Here is a 21753-nt window from a genome sequence, read left to right as displayed (position 1 = left end):
ATTCAATAAACTTCTGGTAATCTTGTTTCAAACCTACGTGCTTCGCAAATCCAATTTATTTTGTACCGTTAGTCTCTAGATAAAACAGTTCACAAATAGAAAACTGGCGATGAGAAATAGATCAGAAGAAAGGAAAAAAAGTATTTTTCAAAAAAGTCGTTGGAGCGGAGAATGTTCAACAGATCAATTGATCACCTGATTAACAGAAGGTCAGAAATCGTTGACATCGTAACCGGTAAGGTTTTGGGGCAAAAACTTCAAAGGAACAGCCCGTACAGATTTTAAACTGGCAATCCGAGGAATCAGTCTGCTGGGCTCACGAAGTGCAGTACATTAAGACATGGAAGTAGAGCGGGGCAGAGAACAAAAGATTATCATAACTTGCATGAAATTTAAAGCTGTTGCAAGTTAAAGCTGTTGCAGCATTCCAATACCGTTTTAAAAAGTGGTTCTTTTGATGAAGACGCAGGAAACTGAAGAACATATTCAGAGAGATTGCATTATTACATTTGTGGCAACAAAATATCAGAAGCGAGTGCAAAGAAATTTAGCTCAGCCAAAGATTCCTGGAGGTAAGATATATCAAGAACTGGTGAAAACATTAGAAGATCATTATTCACTAAAGCCGTTGATTGTTGTGGAGAGGTTTCGATTTCATTGAAGGAATCAATTAGAAGGGGAAAATATTGTGCCGTTCGTTACAACCCTCAAACGACATACAGAGTTTTGGCAATGTTAGCTGACACAATGGGAGATCATTTAGTGTGTGGTTTGAAAAATTAGGCCATTCAAAGAAGGTTATTAATGGAATGAAATCTAAGTTTGAAGGCTGCATGAGATATTGCTGTTTCAATGGAACTTATGGCTAAGGAGTCGCTCAGCTTGGAGTAAGCACAATAAACTGGCTGCCGCCCAGAAGGCGCTTACCCAGCAACAGGCATGTCATTGATGTGCAAAAACGGACCATTCACAGCCTGATCGCTAGAGCAAGGATAGCCAAGGTAAAAACTATGGCGGAACTTCCAACAGCTTGCTGGAGAAAACGTTTCACCAGAGAAGAACACTCAAAGGAGGACACAAAACAAATTCAATAAAGAAAATTAATAATCTGGCAGAAAAGAACAACAACCACAATGAACCGAAAACAATTAAATCTGATGAAGAATTAAAGTTGAATGTCCTCTCAGCCCAGGGTGGTTCCAAAGTTGAATGGACAACCTGTTAAAATGGAGGTCAACACAGGGGCTACTGTCTCCCTATTTGCTGAGACCATCTATGAACGGAAACTTAACCAACTACCTTTAAAATCAGCAGATGTGACCTTGAGGACCTATACAGAAGAGATAGTACCACTGAGAGGTTACATCACAGTCAAGGTTGAGCTAATTGGACAAACTACAGAGTTATGTGGCGTGAGGACGTTTTCCAGCTCTCTTTGGCTGCTCAAGACTGGAAAGGATTAAACTGAATTGGAGCACTGTCAACAGCATGGTTGATTCAAAGTGGGACTTACAGACCATAATGGAAAAATACAGCAATGTCTTTGAAGACTAGGGTCCATGAAATGTGTACAAGTCCAAAGATGTGTAGGTTAGGTGTGGATTGGCCATGCTACAATTTTCCCTTAGTGTTCAAGGGTGTGCAGGTTAGGCGGGATTGCAGGAAGTTGGTGGGGAAGTGGGCCCAGGGAGGGTACTATTTCAGAGGGTCAGTGCAGACTCAATGGGCCCAGTGGCGTCCTTCTGTATTGTAAGAATTCTCAGTGTCCCTGAAGATTAAGGAAAATAGCCAGCCGAAATGTCTCGAGGCGAGAGTTGTACCCTATGCTATACGTCCCAAGATTGAATCCAAACGACTGAGACTTGGGGAAACAGGAATTTAAGAACCTGTTACAGCTAGTGATTGGGCAACCCCTTTGTACCTGTAATGAAACAGGATGATACACTTTGTATCTGCAGAGATTTTAAGACAACAATCAATCAGGTACTGCTTGTGGATCGATACCCGCTACCATTGATTAAGATTTGTTCGCAGGCCTAGCAGGGGGATAGAAGTTCAGCAAGATTGATCAATCGCAGGCCTACTTGCAAATGAATGTGGCAGCTGAATCTCAACACCTGCTCACCATCATCACTCGCAAAGGCCTATTCTGGACCAGGGATTGCCTTTTTGAATAACATAAGCACCAGCTTTATTTCTATGCTCAATGGACCAGATCCTCAGTGGCTTACAGTGGGTACAGTATCACCTAGGTGTTATATTGATCACCGGCACAAATGAGTAAGAACATTCACAACACTTAGAAGCTACACTGCAACAACTTCAAATGCATGGACTTCGTTCACGCCCAGCGAGATGTTCTCTCCCCAACCACCCCCAACCCTCCACACCTGCCAGCGTGACATCTCACTGGTGGAAATCGCTGCTGCTGCCCAGCAGTTGAAATTACCTCCCTAGGGTGTGGAGGCCACTGTAGCCCTTTGGTGATCAAGCACACCCTGGCACTGCTACCCCACACCCTGGCTGTACAACCTGGCAGTGCCAATGGGTTGGTATTGCCAGTTTGGCACTACCAGGGGGCTGGGCCAGGGGAGGAATGAAACCTATTGGGGAGGGTTCCCACTATGCCGGATGCAGGTGATGGGGAGGGGGCTGATGCCTGGATGCAGGTGATGATGGTGGGTGAGGGGGGGGGGGGGGGGGGGGGTGGGGGGGGGGGGGGGTACTGACACACTGATGGCAGCGATGGTGGTAGGGAGGGCACTGAAGCCTGGATTCTGGCGATGGTGGGTGAGGGGGGCCTTTACTTTCAGTTTGAAATGAGGGCACCCTTTAAAAACAGATCGTTGATCTCTGTCGAGTCGGGGTTGCCAGCGTCTTTAGGCCCCGTCGTGTCAGAGTGATGGTGCAAAACACTCCCCCTTTTTTTTCCATCGTGTCAGAAGATCTGGAGAAGAAAAACCTGGCTGTTCTCTGGGGCGAAACACCCCGGCTTTCAGTCAGAACATGTCACTTCACCATTATTTGGGAAAATTACATAAAATCAGTTCATTTCTTACAAGCAGCAACATCAAACAGTCAATGCTACATTCTACAACATGGTGGAATAACAGATGTCCTCCCAGCAATGATAATTTCAAAGTATGATTCCTCTCACTGACACACATATGACATTGGTCTGTTCAATGTGATGTACTTCATACAAAGTAATTTCGAATGAAGTTGATTTTCATTGAGCTCGCACCAATTCCTTCAGGGCTCACAAGTTACTGAAGGATCTAAAGGGAATAACAGGCTGTGAGATTTTCATTTTGAGACAATATTACAATTATAGCAATATTATATAGGCATCCTTTTGTTGCTCCTGACTGGTGGCCAAGACCTCTGCCAAGATCTGTTGCTTTCTTTTCATCTCCAAATTCTAACCTCTTGAATTAAGACAAAAAAAAATGTGATATTTTACAACTGGGGTCAGACTTAATGAGGAAAGCATCCCATATCTTGCTGTATGTAGATATTTTATCTCCTTCCAAATTGTAATTACTTTTACAATAGCTTGCTTTTGTTGTAACTGTTATCACAGACGGACAGGAGGAAAGAAAATGGCAAACGGACTGCAATTAAGTCATACTCTCTAAAGTTTCTAATATCAATATTTCTGAGGTGTTCGGTCAGCAGGGACATTTTTAATCACTCGTTTACCGTGAGTTGTCGGGTAGGGAACAGGAAAGGAACGTTGGCTTCTTTTGTTCTTCTACTTGAGAGAAAATGAGCCTACCTAGAAAACTAATAGAAATTGAAAACAGGCCAGACCTTCCTGGTCAAAATGATTCAGTATTATGCAGATCATTACATTATCCATTGAACAAAAGATATGTTTCAATGTTAATATGTACCTTGTTAAGAACCGTACTGATGTTAAATGCGAGTGTATCCCAAAATCCAGAAGGGTGTTATAACTCGCACGAGACCTACGGGGTTGGACCAATTAGTCTCCCCGTGAGTCTCGTTGAGTGCGAGCTTCCCCGCTGAGGAGTGGGGACCCCAGCAGCGGAGCCATGGACTCTATGTATAAAAGCTCCGCCCGAGTGGGAGCCGAGCATGGAAGTCCCGACTGGGAACTCTGCATATGTGTAAATAGTTTCTTGTTCAAAAGAGCGGCAGGGTGGCACACTGGCTTACTCTGCTGCTTCACAACGCCAGTGACCCAGGTTTGATTCCCACTGTGGGTGACCATCTGTGTGGAGCTTGCACGTTCTCCCCATGTCTAAGTGGGTTTCCTCCGGGTGCTCCATTTTCCTCCCACAGTCCAAAGATGTGCAGGTTAGGTGGATTGGCCATGCTAAGTTGCCCCTTAATGTCGAAAGGTTAGTTGGGGTTACGGGGTTGCGGGTAGGGTGATCTTTCAGAGGGTCGGCGCAGACTCAATAGGCCAAATGGCCTCCTTCTGCACTGTAGGGATTCTATTCTATTAAATTCTAAACAAAGTTTATTTTAGCCTGTTGTGTGGATTCTTTCATAGACAATACAAAGGGTAACTTGGAACACTGGATCTTGGTGGTGTATATTTTAAATTTGGTATACTTTGAGAAAAGATATGCAAACCAGGGAGGAATAATCCAGTCATTTTGTGATCTGTTAAGATACAATATTTATGAACTTTAAAGAAAAACACATGATGAGAAGGATTATAATGCATGACAACAGTATGCTCAACATGGGAAAGCAATGGCGTAGTGGTATTCTCACTGGACCAGAGAACCAGGGTAATGGTCTGGGGACCCGGGTTCGAAGGACTACGGCAGATGGTGAAATTTTAGTTCTAATCATTGTTGATTGTTGTAAAAGCCCATCTGGTTCACTCAGGAAGGAAATCTGTCATCCTTACCTGGCAGGTGTGTGACTTCGGACCCACAGCAATATGGTAGATTCTCAACTGCAAGGGGCAAATGGGGATGGGTAATAAATGCTGATTCAACCAGTGACGCCCACATCCATGAACACATTTTTAAAACTACACCAATGGCTATACACACGGTATTACATAAAGCTACCCCTTTGTCCCCAACAAGCTACGTTTCTTGAACTCTGCGATGCTTCTAATAACATCCAATATTTTATAACGCCATGACGTAAATCCAGCAAATAATTACTATGCACAGGTTATTTGTCCACATTTGGGTAAACCATCTTCAGTTTCAGCATGTAATCTTCTCAGTTTGAATTTTAGATTTTAGATATCTGGAGAAAGGGAGACAGTTTTCTGCAGCTGGGCATGTCTGTGATGGCTGCCTCCACTGTTTCCCTTTCTCCAGGTATTGGGCTATGGATTTGTCACTCTTTCCCTTTGATGTAATCCATCCCGTGGAGCTGGTTTTTAGCACATAAATGCCAATTCCATTATCTCTCCACTTTGAAGTTACCTCTTCTACACTTCATTGTTTTCCCCTAGTCACAGAGGTAAACCCGGGCGGGATTCTCTGAAAATGGGGCTATGTCCCCACGCCGGAGGGAAAACTGGCGCCAGCCACTCCAGCGTCAACAGCCCCCGAAAGTGAGGACTTCTCCAATTTCTCGGGGGCGAGGTTGACGCCGGAGTAGTTGCCACCGCTCCAGCCGGCGCCAAAGGGCCAGCCCAAGTTTGCGCATTCACGGAACGGCCGGCATATTTCCACGCATGTGCAGACCAAGCGGTGTATTTCCGCGCATGTGTGGGAGTTCTCTTCTCTGCTCCGGCCCCCGGACAATATGGCGGAGCCCTACAGGGGCCCGGCATGGAGGAACGAAGGCCCCTCTGGAACCAGCTCGCCCGCAGGATCGGTAGGCCCCGATCGTGGGCCAAGCCACCGTAGGGGCCACCCCGGGGTCGGACCCCCCCCCCCCCCCCCCCCCCCCCCCGCCATCCCCCCAGGACTTCCCCTGCACACTTACCTGCCAGGTCCCACCGTGCATGATGTGAGTAATTCACGCCGGCGGGACTGGGCAAAACTTTAAGGCCACTCAGCCCATCTGGGCCCAGAGAATCGCCGGGGTGGGCGCTGTCAACTGTCCCTGACCGGCGTGACGCGAATCCCACATGCCCCCGAGAAACAGCGCCGGAGAATAGGGCAGCCGGTATCAGGGCAGAGGGGCGGGATTCGTGCCTCCTCCAGGGGATTCTCCGACCCGGCGCAGGTCGGAGAATCCCGGCCCACTTGCTTTCCTGACTGGTATGCTAGTTTGCACATCAAAACACCACTTTAGACAGCTACTCTTATCTATTTCCCTATTCATCTTCCGTGGAGGGCTCCTCCTCCTCCAGGTCACCCTCAAGCAGGGCCTTATCTCTCAGTATAGCCAGATTGTGAAGCGCACCACAAAACCAATCATGTGGGAACCATCAGTGGTGCATATTGCAGAGAACCACTTGCACATTCCAGACATCTAAATATCATCTTCAGAAGTTTTATGGTCTTCTCTATGAGGGATCATATGGTGATATGAGCAGTTTTGCACCCTTCCTCAGCTGGAGTCCAGGAGCAATGCACCAAAGTCATTAGCCAGTATTCATGTGAATAGACTTTATCCGCCAGAAGCCACCCCTGCAGACTTTCTGGCCCATTGAAGATCCCAGGCAACCCGGGAGTGACTGAGGATGTAGGAGTCTTGGTAACTCCCACGGAACCAACAAGCAGTATCTGCTTTCAATGATCACACACCAACTGTACCTTGGCAGAATGGTTGATGAACATCAAGGACTGATGGCAGGGGCCTGGATAGCCACATGGGTGCAGTGTACTGCCCCCTGCACTCTTGGGAACCCAGAGAAAGCTGCAAAGGCCATGAATCGCTGAGACTATCTTTCCTTGCTGAGAGCAAAGTTTCCATAATGAAGGACCCTCCTGTAAAGGGCATCAGTCACCTCCTGGATGCACCAAAATGTTGCACACTGAGAAATGCCACATATGTCCGCAATTGCTCCATGGCAAGACCCTGGGAGAAGGAAACTGAGTGCGGCAAGGGGCAACTGGCAGTGAGAAGCCTCGGAACCCTTGTGGTGTCAGCTCTTCTCAGAGTAAGTAGCATATGTGGCAGACCAGATCTCTGGAGAATCTCAGCCTTGCCCTGCACTGCCTCTCACTCATTAGTAGAAAGGGCACTGTGGATTATGGACCCTTGGTCAGTCATACTCACAGTCTGGGTCTCTGCTCATCAGCTTCCTGTTGATGCTCATACTTCCCCTGGTTTAAGGGCAGCACGGTGGCCTAGTGGTTAGCACAGCTGCCTCACGGCGCTGAGGTCCCAGGTTCGATCCCGGCTCTGGGTCACTGTCCGTGTGGAGTTTGCACATTCTCCCTGTGTCTGCATGGGTTTCGCCCCCACACCCCAAAAATGTGCAGAGTAAGTGGATTGGCCACGCTAAATTGCCCCTTAATTGGAAAAAATTATTGCGTACTCTAAATTTATTTTAAATTTTTTTTTTAAAAAAATACTTCCCCTGGTTTTGTTTCCCCCCCCCCACCCCGTTCCCATCCCCCCACCCCCACCCCCGTGCAGTGCCTCCTGCTTGAGCTGCGCGTGTAGACACCTTTCTCTTCTTTGCTTCCTGCCGCAAATGAGGATTCATATAAAAGCTCACTGAACCACTGGATCCATTCTCACTTTTGACGCCTCTCTGAAAAGAGATATTGAAAACCAGAATGTGCAAAGGCTGAGGATGAGATGCAAGGTGTGGCTGAGAAATCTATGGGAGAAGTCTGGCAGCTAAGCTTTGCACCTTGGATTGCATTGTTCCTCATGCTACCTTACCCCGGGACTCGAGCACACACATTGAGGTGATCAGCATTCAATCCCACAGGTGTTATATCTGGAGTCCTATTATGGAGGTGAGAACTTGTGAATTACTTCATTGAGCCAATATAGCTCTGAACTCCACTCACTGACTTGGCAAAACTATGAGCATTTGCTTGCTTATGGCAAATGAATGGAATCCGTTTCTGCACTGATCAATGGCATTAATGGTTAACCAGTGACTCCCCTTCACTGACGGGATGGCAGAATTGTTGCAGTTGTGCCCCTTAACTATAGCCTCACCCCCCAAGGCTGCATTCCTGTCTACTACTCTGTAGCTTTTCCAAATTTGTTCACGTCCTTATTGAATTGTGCCGATCTCTTTTAAAGCACAAAATTAGAAATCTGGCTTGCTCTTACTTCCTGGCAACAAGCTCTGAACCCTGTATAATTGGCCTGGACCCTGCCCACTGAAGCAGCATCAACAAGTGAGTATGCATTCCAAGAAGGAGCCCCAGAGCTCAGCTTAGTGGTCCTCCCATACCTCATCAGACCCCTCCCAGACAGAACTGATCTTACTTTCGATTTTGGAGGAGGCCACTCGACCTGATTGTCGAGGTGATGGTACTGCACCTGTAATACAGGACGGAGTTCGACCATCCCTGCGTCACTGTCTGCGTGCCTCTGATTTACCTGGAACCTCACGCTATGCTGGTAGGGATGCCACCTGTTATTCTCCAACCTCCCCCATTAATACTGGATCCTGTCATTGTGGTGATGGACATTGACATATTTTGCCCCAAGCCCATCACCTGCGAGGCACCCAGGCTTCAGGTGGACCGCTACTAACACCTTCTGAAAGCTGTGTGCACCGTTACTTACAAAGGTCCCCCTCTTCACATGCGAGCTTGACATAGCACCACACACCACCATCCACCTCCCATCCCCCTGCAATTTTTTTTGTTCCCTATCTACAGGCTGCATATGCCCACTGTGACAATCACTATATCCTCTGCAGCCCAGTACAAAATCCTCCACGCCCAGGGATATCGACTATTGGACACCAAGCACACCAAGCTGCCCATTTTTCCTGTGGAGCACACAGCCCTTGCCTCTCCCTGCAGCTGGTTCACACCAGGCTCCTAATGATTGCTCCTTCTGCATGGCCACTGCATTTCTGCACTCCACTATCCCCTATCTCTGACTTTAGACTATGAGGTCCTCATAGCCCCCTGGACTGCCTGTCATCTGTGACTTCTTTCCATTTCACAGAAGGAACGTCTGCACTCTCTGGCTCCAGTCTGTCTGCCACTAAACTTGAACGGGAGCCTTGACATAATTCCCATTGCCAAAGAGGACTATGGACAGCGGTAACCTGCTCAAACCTTGTAGCCCGACCTGTTTATTTATCGTGCTAACCATCCCTAATGTGCAGCACTAACAGGCACATTACCTATCATCTGCAGGCTGCACACATCCCCTTCCATTAATACATGTGAGATCCCTTAGTCCACTTTATTTGTGAGGCTTTCATGCAGCCTTGTCAGGGTGCTTCCCTCTCCTCCAGCTTCCCTCTTCCTTCCATTGTTCATGCTTTTCCTCCAACTCCTTACCCCACTGCTGACATTGTGAGCCCTCCACCCTGCCTTGCACAACCGTCCTTGCACATTGCCCCTGAATGTTTTCCCTTCTCCCAACCCATTTCTTGCATAGCGCTCCTTCCACAGTGCTACCCTAGTGTTTGCCCTTCCTCCCCCTCCTTTTTGCACAGCTATCCTCCCAAATGTCCTTCCCTTGTCTTCGTCAGCCCACCCCTGCCCCTGGTCTCATCTAGCACCCCATCTCCGGTTGAACTTTGGATCTTTGTTGCGATGGTTGCATGAGTCCCTGCAGCAAGGTACTGTCCAGATAGACTCTGATGTGTGGCCCCAGGGGAAAGGAGACCCCTGTCCTCCCCAATCCCTGGCACAGTACTGATCCAGGACAGTCCATGGGTCCAGGAGCACAGGATGTCCATGAAGCTCAGCATGGAGATGGGGGTTGGGGGCGCAGGAACCAGTCTGCCCTGGCAATGTGGTCTACAGCACATCAGAAGCAGCACAGAACTGTGGGAGAAAGGCTTTATTGTACCACACTTCAAAGCACGTTGCAAACTGGGTGCTGTATTGTCCACACCATTCTTCATCAATCAGGTTTCAGACTGGCAAAATGTCATGCTGGTCTGATGCAAGATTGGAAGTCCTGATGGGATTCAGGTGGGCAGCTGTTTGAATGAGCAGCCATGAGCAGCAAACAAATGTAAATGGTCTTCATGCCAGCTGCCAATGGGCACACGGAACCGCCAATGGCAGAATTATGATGTCATTTTACGCTGGTGGGTTTCTGAATTTATGGTTCTCATTAGATTCTCTGCTCCTGCCCATATCCAAACCCACCACAGATGGGCTGCCTAGGGTGCCTCGGGTGCCTGGCCACACATGGACCAGTGAATATAAGATAGATTTTTATAACTTGTGTTATCCTTCCAAATTTGTATAAATTTGTAAAAGGTATGGTTGGGGTGAAGGAGTAGTGTATTATAGTTTTTCCTGTTTAATAAATGTTTTATTTTTTCTTTAAAATTGTATTAGCTGACTCCTTTGACTGTTCAGCAGCACCTTCACATATCTAAACAAAATCTAAAAGTTCTATCAGGCCAGGTTTCACCTTGACATTGGACTTGTCCAGTAGTAACTTCAGCTGGGATTGTAACAACTATTTCTTATCACGAGGATAATTTTACAATACACTATAAACATTTTCATCTGGTTAAGTGTCATTATTGTAATTTCCAGCCTCTCCTTAATATTTTTCAATCATTGTTAGATGACCCAAGTGAATGCCAACTTGTTATATTTCCATATTTTAATTTAAAGCTCAATTTAGTAAGTGTGAATATATTCATGGTTGTGCATACAGCATAAAACTACAAATTTACATATTTTTGGATGGATTTACATAAAATCCATATTCATAAAAACAACCAAGATTGTAAAGATTTAAAGAGATGAGGCAAATCATGGCAGTCATAATGAAGTGACAACCACGATTAGGTTTAAGATAGCTGAAGATTGAAGAAGTGAGATTGAGGTGGAAATAATAGAGTTTTCCCACTGAAAATATGTTGGGCGCAATTCTCCCAAAAAATGATTAGGAGTGGTGAGACTCCCATTGCTCTCATAGGGGCGGAGCCTAAAGAGTCAGCATCTCCTCCGATCTCAAAATTAAGTGTTAGGCCCCCTTCCCTCAGCCCCCACGGACATCACGACCTCCCGCAGACAAGGGGAACATCCCCAACCCTTGATCACAAGGGGCAACCTCCCCTCCACCACTAAATGGGTCACAGCCCGCAACACAACCCATGCATCGGGGAGACACGGCATCAACTCCCTCCCTCCAGTCTCCGGAATACGCCCCGTACCCGCAGTCGCCGGCATCAGTCCTGCACCCCCAGTCGCTGGCAGAAATCCTCCACCCCAGTCGCTCGCATCACTCCTCCCCTCCCAATTGCCAATGTCAGGCCTCACCCCCAAGTGAGTGACACTCCGCAATGGGGTAGCCCCCTTCAGGCCTCCCCCTGCTACTACCCTGTCATGTCCCCAACCACCCGAGGGCTACAATGGCCTCTGGCACCCCGCCGTGGTCATCATGTTTGGTCTGTGCAAAGACTAGTTGTGATTCCAGCTGATGCCACATCAATCCGATGGGTGAGAACACAGCACATTTCCGGAAGAATCGGTGTCAAGCTGACTTTGCATAGTAAAATCTAATTTTTTTTTCATCTTTGTTGTCACAAGTACATTAACACTGCAATGAAGTTACTGTGCAAAGCCCCTAGTCCCCACATTCCTGCGCCTGTTCGGGTACGCAGAGGGAGAATTCAGAATGGCCAATTCACCTAACAGCACGTCTTTCGGGACTTGTGGGAGGAAACCGGAGCACCCGGAGGGAACCCACACAGACACGGGGAGAACGTGCAGACTCCACACAATGCCCCTAGCCAGGAATCGAACCTGGGACCCTGGAGCTGTGAAGCAACAGGGCTACCCACTGTGCTACCATGCTGCCCTTGAATGCATGGTAATCAGTTTCATGACCTCGCTGGTCATGAACCCGATTACTTCTGCTGGGATGCAAACTTCGCAAACTGTTTGGCACTTAGCGCAAATCCCGTTTCAGGGTTCTTACGGTATTTCCCTGACATCGTGGGGTTTAGGCCGGGTGCATTGTGGCTGGAAAATCGTCCACGATTAGGTTTAAAACAGCTGAAGCTAGTTCAGAAAATTTAGAACATAAATTGCCATTCTGTCATGGTGCAAATCCAGGTATACTGAAGCCACATGAATGAATCAGATTTGGGCAAACAAGCCAATTTAAATTACTAATCATTTAGTGCCCTAAAGAAGCTGCAGACCCATAATCTGATTAACTTGATCTGAACCATTTACAATCTCTCACTTTGGTTGGAAATACAAATTTCTGCTTCGGTAATGCAAGTCAATTCTCAAAATTGGATGCTTCGCGCCTTTCAGTCACATCTCACTTTCTGCGCTCTCATTTTCGTTTCAAATTGAACTGCCTCCTCCTTTGCCAGCAGCACTTAGTGTTAAGAGCATTACAGTTATTCAAATAAGGTAATGAATAGATCCTTGCAGTAGCAGGTTTTCCAGATTATTTTCTCTCTGATGCAGGAATGTTTGTTTATGGTAGGAATGAGCACTTGTAGAGAATGGGACTGAATTAAATATCTGAAGCTTATTGATAGAATATCGAACAAATATTGAAAATGTGACGGACATGCTAAGGCGGGATGGAATGGTTCTCCTCTGTAGCCACTCCTCATTTAACCACAACATGGTTTTATTTTAAAAAGAGATTGTTGCCAATTAAATTAGTGTTTCACTGTTTTATGTGGTGTAAAAGAAGCACATGGACACGTTTATTCGTAAGATTTTTTTAAAGTGAATAATATTTACTGTACTTAACAACCAGTCCAAATAAAAATAATACAAATGCTCTGACTCTCTCATACATGCATGTATTCAAGGGTTCGCTCGCACAAACAAGTAAGTAACAAATTAGGAGGATAGATTAAACACATTTTTAAAGTCCAACTAAAGTCAGTAATATATTGCTCTTGTAGTTTGATGGCTTGATTAAGATTAAAGTCCAACTAAAGTCAGTAATATATTGCTCTGGTAGTTTGATGACTTGATTAAATTTTGGCGGAGCTCAATGGTTCCACTGGATTCTACAATGAGAAGATTTAAAGGTGTTGACAAATGATTTGTCTTTTCTTATTAAGACTGCATCTGCTGGACTGATTCTTAAAACATTATCTTCAGTATGTGGGTAGTCAAACAATTAGATAGGGCTCAAACTATCTGGATGGACGGAGAGAAAGAGAGCGAGATATAGTATTCCCACAGGGTCCTGCGTCTTGGATCCTCTGCTTAGTGTGCTCTCTGGATTGGGTAGAAGCAGATTCTTCTGAATATAAAACAGGGTTGTGTCATAATATACATTTCTGTATATAATGGAGTGCAGACAGGCAGTGATTGACACACAGGATGACCAGTAAGCACACAGAACAGAGCAGCCAATCACCAGACAGGACACTACCACTATAAAGCCAGAGGGCACTAGGTTTCCCGCTCTCTCGGGACCCAGCCACTGAGACAGTCAGAGTGCGTGAGCTAGCCAGTGCAAACACCATATGGTAGTTAGTAAGTCTGGTTAGGCTAGTATCAGGTCTCCAGTCAAGACAGCATAGTGTCAACCCACAGTTGAACATGTATAATAGTTTAGATGTTAAATAAAATCATGTTGCATCTTATCAAGTGTTGGAGGTCTGTCTCTCGCTACATTGCATCAAGTGCAGTCCACATCGGCCCAGCCTGCCCAACACATCAGGTTGGATCACTTGATACCCTCTATGGTCATAGCAACCGATTCCAGGGTCCAGTGTCCAAAGTTATTTTGTCGAATAGCTTGTTCCCCACTCAGTTGAATACATAGAAGCTGTCTGAATGGCTTGTGAATGGGTCAGGAAATGTGACCATTAACATTCCTCTAAGCAGATTGTCATTGATGGGTTCTTGAAAGAGACAAATTAACTCCGTTTTTAATCGCTTTGGAATTTGTAAAAAATAAAAATGTCACCACAGCTCCAGAGGACCTTAGGCTGCTTTCTCTCCCCTTTAAGCGCTGACTGACAGTGATCTAACCTGAGGGTCACCACACCTCAGGCGGGGGGAAAGGTTGAAAAGGTGGGGCCTTCATGACAAATCTCAGGAATTGAACCTACACTATTGGAATTGATCTGCATCACGAACCTACCGCTCAGCCAACTGAGCTAGCCGACCCCCAAATTTTTACGGTCCTGTCAATGAAATAGTTGACCAGCTTAGAAGCTGTTTCTTTAAGTGACTGAAATGATGTTGCTCAGACTTTTAAAACTCAACCCGTGGTTTCAACATAATTAATATGTTTTCTAAAGGATGGCATCTATCAAACGAAGACAAATGTTTGCCTTTGCTCAAAAGAGAAAGAAATTGGAGAGCAAATTTGTAAATCTTAAACAGTTCTTTGATAAAGTCTAAATTGTTTCTCTTTGCAGGTACGCCTTGAATGGCCGACTGACCTAGCTGTCAACCCCATAGATAACTCCCTCTACGTGCTTGATAACAACATTGTACTGCAGGTCTCCGAAACGAGCCGTGTTCGGATTGTGGCAGGCCGGCCTATCCATTGCCAGGTACCAGGCATCAACCATTTTCCCATGAGCAAGGTGGCTGTTCACTCCACTCTGGAGTCAGCCAGAGCCATTGCTGTTTCTCACAGTGGAGTGCTCTACATTGCGGAGACGGATGAGAGGAAGATCAACCGAATACAGCAGGTCACTACCAACGGCGAGATCTTCATATTTGCTGGCACATCAACAGAATGCGACTGCAAGATCGACCCCAACTGCAACTGCTTCTCAGGTAATGCTACATTCCTTCAAGGTTTGTTCAGAAACCACTGAACCCAATGCCGAATGATCGAACAGTACTTACAGCCGTAGACAAGCCCAAACAGTTGATAACAGTATCTGGAAATTTCCACCCCCTCCACCACGTGTTTTACAGCGGAAGAGGCAGACTGCCATTGACCAGTGCTGGCACCTTCCCGTCTGGTCGCTGTCGATGGTTTTCCCGTTATTCGCACCCTCTGCCGCTGGGGGACCTTTGGCGGGGTTCGCTGTCATCGGTAATGGAAGATCACATCAGCGGAAATGGCCAGAAAATTTCAGCCAGTGTTTATTCTCCACGTGAGCTGCAAGATGTAGCTTTACTTCAGCTAAATGATTTGAATAGCAGAAAAGCACTTTCTGGTCAAGTAAGGTCCACCTGTGTGAACATTCCAGTTATGAAATATCCAGTAATTTGGATAATTGAAAACTAAAAACTAACGTTTACTTTTCAAACATGTTTATGACAAAAAATAGGATACTGTGTTTATTCACTCACCAGGCAGATCACTACTACCTTCTCAAGGACAAGGAGGGATGGGCAAAAATGCTGGCACAGCCAGCAAAGCCCACATCCCGTAAAAATTTATTTTAAAAAAAATGTAGAAAATAGAAATATTCTTTCAGCCCTTTTCCCAAATTCTCACTTTTTCTTTACACAGTCCATTTCCGAACAGAGTTCCGGCATCCATGTTGTTTTAATGTCCCTTAGCAGCAATATCTACCTCATTCTCCCATCCCACCCATTTAGTACTTTACTGAGGTGAAGCATTCTACAGTTCAAGTTTAATAACGATTAACATGATAATATGCGATATTATACTGTGTACTGTGAATGGCACAGCAGACCACGATGAAAAAAATGAAAATCGCTTTATTGTCACGAGTAGGCTTCAATGAAGTTACTGTGAAAAGCCCCCAGTCGCCATATTGCGGCGCCTGTCCGGGGAGGCTGGTACGGGAATCGAACCGTGCTGCTGGCCTGCTTGGTCTGCTTTAAAAGCCAGCGATTTAGCACAGTGAGCTAAACCAGCCCCTATGCTGGAGATGCGGGAGTCAATCTGTGGAGGAGGACGCCAGAGGACACCATCTCAGACTAATGGGACGATCCTTTAAAACAGAGATGTGGAGAAATTTCTTCAGCCAGAAGGTGGTGAATCTGTGGAACTCTTTGCCGCAGAAGGCTGTAGAGGCCAATTCACTGAGTATCTTTAAGACAGAGATAGATAAGTCATCAATGGGGAGAATGGGAATGAGAAAATATCAGCCATGATTGAATGGTGGAGCAGACTCAATGGGCCGAGTGGCCTAATTCTGCTCCTATGTCTTATGGAATTATGGTCCATGATTTATCTATAGGCAGTAACATAACATATCACTGTTTATCTTTTATGGAAATCTGTTCGTAATGAAAGTGCTCAGGTAAAAATTTGCCGAGGCTGGATGTTTTTACTCCATCTTGCTCTGTTCTCACTCGACATTGGTTTTGACCCTGTTCTCTCTGGTTTTTGGAAAAAAGACAAACCTATGTATCTTGAAAACTAGAGATCATCCGCTTACTGAACATTGTAGAGGAGAGAAATTAATAATAACTAAGGTTGTTAACTTCTGAGAAATTCAAAACTCAGTAGGGATGAAGAATCACGACCTTTGTTCTGATATTTGCTTTTCTGCTCACAAGTGCTTATTAGCAATTGTAATAATAAATGTTTCGACATCATGAGAATCAAAAGTAAGCATAAGCAGAAATCCCTTTTTAAAACAGTTTTGAAGTTAAACTTACAATACATGAATTGCAAGCAAATCTGAATTGCATTTGTGGCTGGAGGGGGGAACAGAAGGGACACTGTTGTGATCAGTCATGAAGGACAGACAAGCTCATTGAAAGACAGTCATAGTCCCTGTTCTGGGGCCAAGTGTCAGAATGAGAAATTAAAAGCAGTCCTGGGGATTTGTAATCTCAGAGTCTGAATGAGAGATGAAAGGCAGTTTTGGGATTTTGCAGGCCATGCTACAGGGCTATGCATGGCAGAGACACCATAGTCCCACTCCAGGGAGGGGAAAGGCTTGTGAGCTCAATTGAGATAAGGCACAGCTTGGTCTGCAGGGTTGTTAATTGTCTGACTGTTTGTGACAATGGGGTTGTCTGGCTCGGGAAAGGTAAGGTAAAGTCGTCATAATCCCCAAATGACCATAGCTACTTCCCCTTTGAGGGGGAGAACTGACTGGTAATATCAGGTAAGCTCTTCCTTTCTTTTTCTTTTTCTTGTTTTTTTTTAAATCTAGAGGTGATGTCAGGGAAGGCAGTACAATGCTCCTCCTGCAGAATGTTTGAGGTGAGGGACGCCGTCAGTGTCCCTGCTGATTTCATCTGTGGGAAGTGCACCCAACTCCAGCTCCTCAAAAACCGTGTTAGGGACCTGGAGCTTGAGCTGGATGAACTTCGGATCATTCGGGAGGCAGAGGGGGTCATAGATAGGAGCTTCAGGGAAGTAGTTACACCAAAGACTGGAGATAGATGGGTAACTGTAAGAGGGACTGGGAAGAAGCAGTCAGTGCAGGGACCCCCTGCGGTCGTTCCCCTGAGTAACAAGTATACCGTTTTGGATACTTGTGGGGGGGGGACTTACCAGGGGTAAGCCATGGGGTACGGGCCTCTGGCACGGAGTCTGTCCCTGTTGCTCAGAAGGGAAGGGGGGAAAGGAGTAGAACACTAGTAATTGGGGACTCAATAGTCAGGGGCACAGATAGGAGATTTTGTGGGAGCGAGAGAGACTCACGTTTGGTATGTTGCCTCCCAGGTGCAAGGGTAAGTGATGTCTCGGATCGTGTTTTCCGGGTCCTTAAGGGGGAGGGGGAGCAGCCCCAAGTCGTAGTCCACATTGGCACTAACGACATAGGTAGGAAAGGGGACAAGGATGTCAGGCAGGCCTTTAGGGAGCTAGGATGGAAGCTCAGAGCGAGAACAAACAGAGTTGTTATCTCTGGGTTGTTGCCCGTGCCACGTGATAGTGAGACGAGGAATAGGGAGAGAGAGCAATTAAACACGTGGCTACAGGGATGGTGCAGGCGGGAGGGATTCAGATTTCTGGATAACTGGGGCTCTTTCTGGGGAAGGTGGGACCTCTATAGACAGGATGGTCTACATCTGAACCTGAGGGGCACCAATATCCTGGGGGGGAGATTTGTTAGTGCTCTTTGGGGGGGTTTAAACTAATTCAGCAGGGGCATGGGAACCTGGATTGTAGTTTTGGGGTACGGGAGATTGAGAGTATAGAGGTCAGGAGCACAGATTTGACTTCGCAAGAGGGTGCCAGTGTTCAGGTAGGTGGTTTGAAGTGTGTCTACTTCAATGCCAGGAGTATACGAAATAAGGTAGGGGAACTGGCAGCATGGGTTGGTACCTGGGACTTCGATGTTGTGGCCATTTCAGAGACATGGATAGAGCAGGGACAGGAATGGTTGTTGCAGGTTCCGGGGTTTAGGTGTTTTAGTAAGCTCAGAGAAGGGGGCAAAAGAGGGGGAGGTGTGGCGCTGCTAGTCAAGGACAGTATTACGGTGGCGGAAAGGATGCTAGATGGGGACTCTTCTTCTGAGGTAGTATGGGCTGAGGTTAGAAACAGGAAAGGAGAGGTCACCCTGTTGGGAGTTTTCTATAGGCCACCTAATAGTTCTAGGGATGTAGAGGAAAGGATGGCGAAGATGATTCTGGAAAAGAGCGAAAGTAACAGGGTAGTTGTTATGGGAGACTTTAACTTTCCAAATATTGACTGGAAAAGATATAGTTCGAGTACATTAGATGGGTCATTCTTTGTACAATGTGTGCAGGAGGGTTTCCTGACACAATATGTTGACAGGCCAACAAGAGGCGAGGCCACATTGGATTTGGTTTTGGGTAATGAACCAGGCCAGGTGTTAGATCTGGAGGTAGGTGAGCACTTTGGAAGCAGTGACCACAATTCGGTAACCTTTACGTTAGTGATGGAAAGGGATAAGTATACCCCGCAGGGCAAGAGTTATAGCTGGGGGAAGGGCAATTATGATGCCATTAGACATGACTTAGGATGTGTTGGTTGGAGAAGTAGGCTGCAAGGGTTGGGCACACTGGATATGTGGAGCTTGTTCAAGGAACAGCTATTGCATGTTCTTGATAAGTACGTACCAGTCAGGCAGGGAGGAAGGGGCCGAGCGAGGGAACCTTGGTTTACCAAAGAAGTGGAATCTCTTGTTAAGAGGAAGAAGGAGGCCTATGTGAAGATGAGGCGTGAAGTTTCAGTTGGGGCGCTTGATAGTTACAAGGAAGCGAGGAAGGATCTAAAGAGAGAGCTGAGACGAGCAAGGAGGGGACATGAGAAGTCTTTGGCAGGTAGGATCAAGGAAAACCCAAAAGCTTTCTATAGGTATGTCAGGAATAAAAGAATGACTAGGGTAAGAGTAGGGCCAGTCAAGGACAGTGGTGGGAAGTTGTGTGTGGAGGCTGAGGAGATAAGCGAGATACTAAATGAATACTTTTCGTCAGTATTCACTCAAGAAAAAGATAATATTGTGGAGGAGAATGCTGAGACCCAGGCTATTCGAATAGATGGCATTGAGGTGCGTAGGGAAGAAGTGTTGGCAATTCTGGACAAGGTGAAAATAGATAAGTCCCCGGGGCCGGATGGGATTTATCCTAGGATTCTCTGGGAAGCCAGGGAAGAGATTGCTGAGCCTTTGGCTTTGATTTTTAGGTCATCATTGGCTACAGGAATAGTGCCAGAGGACTGGAGGATAGCAAATGTGGTCCCTTTGTTCAAGAAGGGGAGTAGAGATAACCCCGGTAACTATAGGCCGGTGAGCCTAACGTCTGTGGTGGGTAAGGTCTTGGAGAGGATTATAAAAGATACGATTTATAATCATCTAGATAGGAATAATATGATTAGGGATAGTCAGCATGGTTTTGTGAAGGGTAGGTCATGCCTCACAAACCTTATCGAGTTCTTTGAGAAGGTGACTGAACAGGTAGACGAGGGTAGAGCAGTTGATGTGGTGTATATGGATTTCAGTAAAGCATTTGATAAGGTTCCCCACGGTCGGCTATTGCAGAAAATACGGAGGCTGGGGATTGAGGGTGATTTAGAGATGTGGATCAGAAATTGGCTAGTTGAAAGAAGACAGAGAGTGGTAGTTGATGGGAAATGTTCAGAATGGAGTTCAGTTACGAGTGGCGTACCACAAGGATCTGTTCTGGGGCCGTTGCTGTTTGTCATTTTTATAAATGACCTAGAGGAGGGCGCAGAAGGATGGGTGAGTAAATTTGCAGACGACACTAAAGTCGGTGGAGTTGTAGACAGTGCGGAAGGATGTTGCAGGTTACAGAGGGACATAGATAAGCTGCAGAGCTGGGCTGAGAGGTGGCAAATGGAGTTTAATGTGGAGAAGTGTGAGGTGATTCACTTTGGAAAGAATAACAGGAATGCGGAATATTTGGCTAATGGTAAAATTCTTGGTAGTGTGGATGAGCAGAGGGATCTCGGTGTCCATGTACATAGATCCCTGAAAGTTGCCACCCAGGTTGATAGGGTTGTGAAGAAGGCCTATGGTGTGTTGGCCTTTATTGGTAGAGGGATTGAGTTCCGGAGCCATGAGGTCATGTTGCAGTTGTACAAAACTCTAGTACGGCCGCATTTGGAGTATTGCGTACAGTTCTGGTCGCCTCATTATAGGAAGGACGTGGAAGCCTTGGAACGGGTGCAGAGGAGATTTACCAGGATGTTGCCTGGTATGGAGGGAAAATCTTATGAGGAAAGGCTGATGGACTTGAGGTTGTTTTCGTTAGAGAGAAGAAGGTTAAGAGGTGACTTAATAGAGGCATACAAAATGATAAGAGGGTTAGATAGGGTGGACAGCGAGAGCCTTCTCCCGCGGATGGAGGTGGCTAGCACGAGGGGACATAGCCTTAAATTGAGGGGTAATAGATATAGGACAGAGGTCAGAGGTGGGTTTTTTACGCAAAGAGTGGTGAGGCCGTGGAATGCCCTACCTGCAACAGTAGTGAACTCGCCAACATTGAGGGCATTTAAAAGTTTATTGGATAAGCATATGGATGATAAGGGCATAGTGTAGGTTAGATGGCCTTTAGTTTTTTTTCCATGTCGGTGCAACATCGAGGGCCGAAGGGCCTGTACTGCGCTGTATCGTTCTATGTTCTATGTTCTATGGTGCTGCTTCAACTGAGGATCACCACACCTCAGGTGAGGGACAAGGTGATGCATAATCAATTGCACAAAGACGAGAGTTGGATACAACTGAGGCTTTATTGCTCTAAGAGGTGTGGCCTCCCACAGCTGCTGGCAAAATGGCTGCAGCATGAAGGACACACACATGTATACTCCGCCTACTGGGCGGAGCCAAAAGGCAGGGACCACCGACGTAACTGTAGTACAGGTCCTACCATACATCACCTAATATAGGTGCAACAGTGGTTGACCACATTCATCCCCTGTTAAAATTGTGTCTGGCTGGAGTGGTGGAGAACTATATACAACAAATGAGATATACATTTACAATATTGGAGAATTTTTTATTTTATTTTGAAGTCCAGTGGACCAGTTGGAGGTTTAACCGGTCCGGGGCCTTGATGTGCCACTGGGAGCGACGCAGTGATGGCAGCGATGCCGATGCTGGCCTGATCTTCAATGACTCCGGGAGCGTGCCAAAATCCTCTTCATCCTCGGGCTGGAGGCGGGGAGGACAGATAGTCCTGGGGTGGGTTGCTGCTGGGAGCGCCGGGGGAGGGGAGGGTGGCGCTGGGCCGGAGGGGTGTGTGCGTGTGGAACCTGCTGGTGCCAGGTCCCTGAGGGAGACAGTATCCTGGCGGCCGTTGGGGTACGCCACGTAGGCATAATGGGGGTTTGCATGGAGCAATTGCACCCTCTCCACCAACGGGTCCGCCT

The 21753-nt window shown here is 46.5% G+C and overlaps 1 protein-coding gene across 5 annotated transcripts in view; it reads left to right on the top strand.

Annotated features, from left to right (window-relative positions):
* tenm1 (teneurin transmembrane protein 1) overlaps window positions 1–21753 on the top strand; it is a 1865819-nt gene that overhangs the window by 1739063 nt on the left and 105003 nt on the right. For all 5 annotated transcript variants that reach the window (XM_038774907.1, XM_038774908.1, XM_038774910.1 and 2 more), the window contains one exon: window positions 14429–14795. In XM_038774907.1, coding sequence (XP_038630835.1) covers window positions 14429–14795 — 367 coding nt within the window. The remainder of the gene's footprint in view (window positions 1–14428; window positions 14796–21753) is intronic.

The sequence above is a fragment of the Scyliorhinus canicula genome, chromosome 17 (genome assembly GCF_902713615.1).
Source record: "Scyliorhinus canicula chromosome 17, sScyCan1.1, whole genome shotgun sequence".
Taxonomy (NCBI): Eukaryota; Metazoa; Chordata; class Chondrichthyes; order Carcharhiniformes; family Scyliorhinidae; genus Scyliorhinus; species Scyliorhinus canicula.
The sequence above is the reverse complement of the archived record's forward strand: the minus strand, read 5'-3'. Positions and strand labels throughout refer to the sequence as shown.